The sequence below is a fragment of the Lepidochelys kempii genome, chromosome 21, assembly GCF_965140265.1.
Source record: "Lepidochelys kempii isolate rLepKem1 chromosome 21, rLepKem1.hap2, whole genome shotgun sequence".
Classification (NCBI taxonomy): Eukaryota; Metazoa; Chordata; order Testudines; family Cheloniidae; genus Lepidochelys; species Lepidochelys kempii.
Window position 1 is genome coordinate 11,373,366 of NC_133276.1, and position 7,558 is coordinate 11,380,923.

General features: G+C 49.0%; 1 protein-coding gene across 1 annotated transcript; it reads right to left on the minus strand.

The window, feature by feature from the left end:
* Positions 1–1,212: 1,212 nt before the first annotated feature.
* On the minus strand, positions 1,213–6,127 carry LOC140901158 (large ribosomal subunit protein uL1). Its single transcript, XM_073319495.1, has 6 exons — positions 6,071–6,127; positions 4,762–4,836; positions 4,462–4,542; positions 3,917–4,065; positions 3,227–3,399; positions 1,213–1,411 (listed from the first exon to the last, which is right to left on the minus strand). Exons 1-6 carry the CDS (start codon positions 6,073–6,075, stop codon positions 1,241–1,243), a joined length of 654 nt encoding a protein of 217 aa, XP_073175596.1. The 5' UTR covers positions 6,076–6,127; the 3' UTR covers positions 1,213–1,240.
* Positions 6,128–7,558: the final 1,431 nt, after the last annotated feature.

Sequence of the window (7,558 nt, forward strand, 5' to 3'; positions counted from 1 at the left end):
CATCCTAAAGTACCGATACTGCAAGTACCCCTAAAGTAACTTTACACCATGAGGAGTCCCATCCCCAATGCTAGTACAGATTCTTCAAGGCAGAGTTATTGGCCATCTCTGCTTCTATAGCAGCTGGGAGTTCTCTGCTGCCCATGAGGTGGTGATGAGTGGTAGGTGAATGGGGAAGCTCAGGTTGGTGCTCTAACCTCATCCACTCCAATTCTTAATCCCTTCCAATACCCAAACCTGGTTTCCATTCTTAATCCTCAAACACTGCACTACCCCATCCCACTGCTGCTTACTGCACCTAGCTCCTATCACCCTCTTCTCATCCTATATTTCCTATCACTCATTCCTCAGCCCCCATCTCATTTCCCATTGCTGATCCTCCCTCACTATCCTCAGAGCCCTAGGATTAGGGATGACCAGCTGTGACAGTGTAAACCATCACAGGGTAGGAAAGAGTCAGTCTTCCAAGCAGCAGCTGTAAATAGTGGCCAGGCCCAGGAAGTTAGAACAAGAGGGTGGGGTCCAGCTGGCTCTAATTAACCATTAATGCAGAGGCTGCTGGGAGGAATTTGGGGCCTATATAAATCAGGCTCAGCTCAGGGCTGGGGTAGAGTTCATTTCAGGAAGGTTATGCTATTGCTGAAGGAGAGCTGGGTGAAAAAGCTGGAACTGTGGAACCCAGCAGCAGGGCAGACCTGACTATGGAAAAAACAGGCCAGACCCTCAAAGGAAGGTACTTATTAGGGAATCTGGGTTCAGGCAGGGCCTGCTTCCCCTTCATTTGAAATTTTTCCCCCCACAAGGGGAAGGTTTTAATGGCACTTGTGCACAGGACCTCCAGAGCTTCTAGGATTAGATATAAACACTTCCCCCACCACTGCACCAAGTGTAGCTGTTCTGTGGATAGACCTGAGAAGATGTTTTCTGCATTTATGCTTTTGTCTGTCCCAGGCGCTGGTGAGGTGGCTGCTCCTGGGCCCCTTTTCATTCTAAAGGGACTATTAACCTATTGCATCTATATATCTATTAAAGGGTAGTCTGAAATCTAGTGACCATTTTAAAAAAAGTTTAAATAGTTTAAAACTGATGATGGGGGTACAGGTAACATTAAAGTGAAAATATGCTAATTCTCCCTTGTTTGTGGGTCTCTCAGTAAAAGACAAACTAATCAAATTTCCCACCCAACTCAGCAGATAAGAGACAGCAACTGGGTAGTCTAGAACCATTTATTACTGCCAGTTTAGTAGAGGCGCTGTGGCTTGCCCATGGTGCTTTTGATGTACAATGCACGCACGTTCTGCCAGTTCTTCTTCAGCAAGGACACCAGGAAATTGATGGCCAGGTGAATGTTGTAGACTAGCTCATCCTCCGTCATTTTCACATGGCCAACAGCCACAGCCAGACAGAGCACCTGGCAACATAGAAAGCAGTGTCATTAGACTAAGGGTGTAGACTTTGCAGGGAACTGCCTTGACTGGAAAGGAACATGTATTAAACAAGGACAGTAGGATCAAAACTTAGCCAGTAGAGTTAAAGTCTAACTATCGTCCCTTTACAGACCACCCTGCACTAGCTGAAGCCTACAGCCACCAAAGACTTTTTGCAGGCAATTAACATTAAGGGCCTGACTGCTCTTTGGAATTTCTCTCTTGGGCTGGGTTTCAGTCCCAATTTTTTATTTTTTTTTTTAAGGGATAAATCAAATGTATGTGGTTTAAAATTTCCCCCGTCTTTCTGTGGCCTGTAAAAGCTACTGTATACATTCCAACCATTTTAAAAAGCTATGGACCCAGTAAATACAAGATCTGTAAATTCATACATTCTAGAGCTGAATGATGTTTAACAGCTCAAAACCTACTCCTCCAGTTTGCATATCTGTAGCTAGAAGGCTAAAGAGCTCATGTTAAGTTTGACAACTGGCTTCCACACACATTAACATCTCACTGCAAACTTTGTTGAAAATCTGACAAGGTACATCGCTGTGGTTTCATCCTCTGTTCGAAGTGCTCTACAAAGACAGTAAATATCATTCCCTATCTGTAAAATTAGGCTAATCTCAGGCATACAGAACCAATAGCACAGCAAGGAACAGAACCCAAGTCTAACTCCTAATCAAGGGCCTGATTTATTAACAGTCTCATACACCATGGCCTCCACAAATACTGCCCAGCATTAACCCATGCTGCACAGATTAGCACAACCCCCCATACGAACTGCTTAAATTTTTCATATTGTAAAATACAGAGCTAACATGCTTTTTACCCCTAACCACCGAAACAAGTCTTTCTAGTGACCGAATAAAGAACATGCACCCAAGGCCAAGTCCCTGATGCCAAGCATATAGCCAAACTACAGACTGAAGAAAAAGGGGCTTATAAAAACCTTGACTTAATTTTCTTTCAAACTGTTTTAAAGCTGGTGCCCTGTTAAGGTTGATCAGGAATAGTTCTCTTCAGATAGGCTGGAGCTGATTTAACAGAGTAGTTAAATGTGTGCTTAAGCCTTAGAACCAGACTTGCTAACTGAATTAATGAGTCAGGTTTACACCATCTTGGTACCCAACAGATGACAAATATGCATTTGAATTAGAGCTGCTTTCATCTAAAATATGATTCTGCTCCCTATAGTGACTTTTCTTCAAAGTCAAGATAGGGCAAGACTCTAGAAAGTCAAAATTCTGCACTGTAGCTGCTGTGAAATTCCCTTACACAGCCTCATGCCCGAAGCTTACACTACAAAAGCACTGACTTGTATGGTACAAGCCTGTTCTAATTCCTGGCTAACTGAAACTGAACCACATCCCTGCAGTGTCAGGAGCTTATCACACAGGGCGCACATCTCTTCCTTCAAGATGCCAAACGCCCTCAACTCCCATCCACTTCAGTGAACATTTAGGGCCCCCCAGCATTCTGCAATATCAGGCTCTCCTCCAGTTTATTTGGGGGGGGGGGGGGGGGAGAGAAAGTCAGCTATTGACCAGTTACATTCTCCCCTCAGGAGCTGAATGCTCTAGTTTTGTTCCCTAGATGCACAGAAGGTGACTGACTGGATACTGATCAGTGGCTTTATCATTATCTTAAGAAAGAAGCTGATGGATACCTGCAGTTCAGCCCTGAGTGTAGAAATCCACATACCCTGGCAGACAGCCAGTTGCTTCATTAAATCCCACCCCCCACAGGCCACATAACTGACTTCTGAGGTTGGCATTTACTTTTTTTTTTTTTACCTTCTTCATTTGAAATTTGATGGTAGACTTGACCTCGTCAATCTTGGCCACCATGTTCTCATTGTGGGTGAGGAGGGAGGGGAACTTGCCAGCTTTGTTCAGACCCGGACCCAGGATACGAGGAATCTGTTTGATGAGAGACTCTGAAGCCAGGAAGGCGTCATACTTCTTAGCTATGGAGGGGAAAATGTAATGCATGGGTGATTGCCGTTTTATCCTCCTTTTAATTCCGGGTTTGATTTCCTCCTCAACTAACAGCAGTTTGCAAGTTTTTCTAAGAGCAACTAACTAAAGCATTCACACCCAAGGCTCCTTGTGTATTTACAGAATCTTCAGAGACTTGAACTAAGTCACAAGGCAGGCCAGGCCTACTAGGGCTTTTGCCAGTATCTGTTAGGAATGTGATTTTATACCAAATGACCTAGTGCAGATGCAGTTATACCACAAAAGAGAAGACCAGACAATATGAGTAGATGCTCAAGCAGACAACCATACTTCAGCTCTGGGTTGCCCTGTCCCTTTAGCCAAGTTGTCCCTAACAAGGCAGTGAGCAGGAGTCTGGCTGCTGGGGGAACTCCCCACTGGTCAGATTCGGTATTGCAGGAGCGTTAACTATCTGTGACACCCCTTCCCAGCCAGAGATGTGTTACAGACATACTGGCAGCTCTAGCCCTTCAGAATTCTACTCACCCAGCTTTTTCACCAGCTTCTTGTTCTTGTTGAGTTTCTTCAGAGCCTCGATGTCCATGTGAGGGATTTCAACTGCTTTGGCCTCATCACAGTGTTGCTGGTCCCCCAGCACGCAGACTGAGAATTTGGGGCGTGGGGTGGACTTGAGCCTGTCAGGAAGGGAAGAGGACACCACATACTGTCACTATGCACTGCCAACACCACACACCTTGAGGGGAGCGCACAAAGCCACAACAAAGAAACCTTACCACAGTCCCCTGCGATTCTTCATCCACCAGCCTCTAATCTGGCTTCTCCAATTGGTCGGTGGGATCAGCACAGGAGCCTCACCACACCTCCCCTCATGTTTTAAGACCCAGGGTAGGGGTCCGTCCAGCCACACCCATTGAGAGATCTGGGGGGTCTGAACTACCCGGGCAATTCAGCACTGCACCCTCCTGCCATTGCATCAAGCAGTCAATTGCTGCTCACCACACATACATCCAAAGTCCATGGAGGGAGTGGGGTGCAGGCTGAAGGCTGGGTGGGATCAGAAAATGCCGAACCTGACTGTGCCAGAGAAACGCTTGTCCTTCTGCGGATCATAGTTTTTCAGACTGATCTGCAACTCCACAGTTTCCGTAAACCTGAAAAACGGAAAAAGAAAAAGGCCAGGTCAGAATTTAAGACCCTAGTAAAACAAGATGAATAGCAAAAGACATGGGGAAAAGCTGCAGTAACATCTAGCAGAGCACAGACACTCTGCCACAAACCCTTCCCCTCACCCTCTCTCTTCACCAGAGACTTCCAGTCATGGAGCTGGCATTTGGGGAAGGGCCCAACCCACAGCAGAACATTGTTCTTACTTGCGTGGTTTCACTTGAGTCCCTTGCAGGACTTCCTTCACGGCTTCATACAAGGTGTCGCGGGAAACTTTGCTGCTGTAGATGTGAAAGGCACAAAGAGCAGGTCAGGCACTTGAAAGGATCAACTGAATGAATCCCTCTGAACAGGTTGCAACTGCGGGTACATTAGCATCTAAAACCACCTTTAATCCCGCCAACCAGGGTAGCTGTTTAGCCCACAGCATTCTTAAACAGCATTCTGGGGGAACAGAATGAATCATTTCCCTGTAATGAGGTGAACTCAAATACAGCCCTCTGGGGCCAGTGCAGCCCTGATAAAAATGAAATGGACACGCCCAGGTTCACTGTGCAGGCCCAGAAAAGTACAAAAATAACTGAAGAGCAACCATGGCCAATTGTAAGTGAGATCCACCGACCTTTCAGAGTAACAGCCGTGTTAGTCTGTATTCGCAAAAAGAAAAGGAGTCTTGTGGCACCTTAGAGACTAACCAATTTATTAGAGCATAAGCTTTCGTGAGCTACAGCTCACTTCATCGGATGCATATCGTGGAAACTGCAGCAGATTTCACTCTCAGGCCGCTCACAGCAGGGGGACTCCATTTTCAAATGGAATAATAATGTCTCTTTTCAGCCCCTTTCATCCCACAGCCCCGGAGACACTGAAGCCAGAAAAGCAGCCACAGTGACGGGGTCTCCCTCCCTGAGCCTGAACCCCACCATGGAGGGGCCCATTCTAGGCGCAAGAGTATAAAGGGTTTGTAAAATATAGCCGGGTCCACAAAAGAACGAGCGAAGTTCATGGAGGGCAGGGCGATCAACAGCTATGAGCCAAGACGGCCAGGGACTCACCCCCATGCTCCGCGTGTCCCTAAACCTCTGCCTGCCAGGAGCTGGGAGTGGACAACAGGGGGACCCCCCGCTCTGTTCTCTCCCTCTGCAGCAGCCGGCCCCGCCTGATCCGACCAGCCCAGCCCATGGCCGGCTGGCTCAGCGCGGGGACGCCCCAGCTCTCTGCCCCGGGATGCACCTGTACAGAGCCGCCCCCAGGCTGGCGGGACCAGCGCTGAGCCCGGGCCAGGCCGGCGCAGACGGAACCCAGCCCGCCTGGCCAAGGGGCCCCGCGGCCGGCCGGGGAGGGAGCAGAGACCCGCCCCTCGCCCCCCGGCTCAGCCCCCGTGCGGAGCCAATTCCCCCGGCAGGGCCGCACCGGGGCCCCCCTCTGCCTAATGCGGGAACCGGGCCCGCCGCCGGGGTCATCTGGGGGGCGGATGGCACCGGATTGAGTCTTCCCCCCCCGCCCAACACGGACCTCATCTTGGGACCTGCCGCTCGCGGACTCCGGATACCTCGGGCGCCGCCGGGCGGAAAGAAAGGGGCGGGGCTCAGATCGCGCTATAAATAGGGCATGGTCTCGCGAGACGTGGCGGTGGTCTGGGCGCCATCTTGAGAGAGGCAGACTGTAGGGGCGGGGACAGCCCAGCATTGGGATGGAGTTGGGTGCTGTGGGAGCATGGTACGCTTGTGAGCAGAGAGGGCTTTATTTCCTTTACGTGCAAACCATAGGCTGCCTATTTATTGCACGCTTTTCTGCATCTTTCCTAGGAGCTGGTGTCTGATTTTTGAGCAGATGGGAATGAGCTCCAGTTTACAGGCAGGGGGTTGGCCTGGTTGGGGGGGGATTCAACCCCTGAGTCTGTTGTTCTGAGCCTGTAGAGTCTGCTGGACTCGAGTGGGCTGGGTGCAGATGCTTTTGCACTAGAAGGTGGTTCTGGAGGTGGGTTAGGACCTCTGGGAAGTCTCCCATGCTCGCTGCTTAACACCAGTTTGTGCCTGGGGGTAAGATTCTTTTGTTTGTTACGTTGGAAGTGAAAAGAGCTCAGTCCTACCATGGCCCAGTGGGGGACTGGCTGCAATCAGTATCTCAATGGCATCTCATGGCTTTTAAGCTCTTATTTTGGTTTCAGCTGGAGTTGAGGGTGTTTGGCTCTTTGCAGAATCAGGATAGGGGCATGTGGCCAGATGTGAGTCTTTTGTGGAGCCCTGGGGGTTCTGTACAATTTGCCACAGGTTTGCCTTTTAAACAAATAGTTCCCAAGATTACAATTGGCAGTGGCTTCACCCACAATTAAAGATTCCTATCAAACAAAATCTAACATATAAAGTTGCAATTTAGGGCATGTCTACACTGCAGTAAAAGACGTGTAGCTGGCCCAGGCTTGTGGACTTAGGCTCTGACACCACACAAAGAGGGTGGGTCCTAGATCCTGGGCTCCAGCCCAGGCTCTAACATCTACAATGCAATTTTATAGCCCCACAGCAGCCAGAGCCCTGGAAGCCTATGTCCGCTCACCCTGCTGCCAGTCTTTTAGTTCAGTGTAGACATACCCCTAGAGTCTGTGGCATTAGACCTCGTGGTGAGAAGTACACATTTATGGCTACTGAGGTATTCGCCTTCCTGCCAATCAGTGGGAAGAACAATAAAATGTATGTTCGTTGTCCCCACCTTAATCCCACTGTTAGCTGTATTTTGTCAAATAGTAAGTGCCACTGGATTCAGTAAAAAGAAAAGGAGGACTTGTGGCACCTTAGAGACTAACCAATTTATTTGAGCATAAGCTTTCGTGAGCTACAGCTCACTTCATGTGGTGGCTTGACACTGCCATTGGTAATCAAGTGGGGGTCAGGGGAAGGGGTGACCTCCTTTGATCTGTTTCTGTTTTTAAAGGATGCAATTTTGCCTCCTCCCCTCTGGCAGTCCTGGGTCCCCTCCCTGGAATTAGAGGCCTGCAGCCGTCCC

What these genes read in the sequence shown, in the direction of transcription:
- LOC140901158 (XM_073319495.1), bottom strand. An exon ending in ACTCAAGTGAAACCACGCAA is followed by an intron (nt 4,543 to 4,761) that starts GTAAGAACAATG and finishes TCCGTTTTTCAG; the next exon opens with GTTTACGGAAACTGTGGAGT. An exon ending in GAAGCTGGTGAAAAAGCTGG is followed by an intron (nt 3,400 to 3,916) that starts GTGAGTAGAATT and finishes TCCCCTCCATAG; the next exon opens with CTAAGAAGTATGACGCCTTC.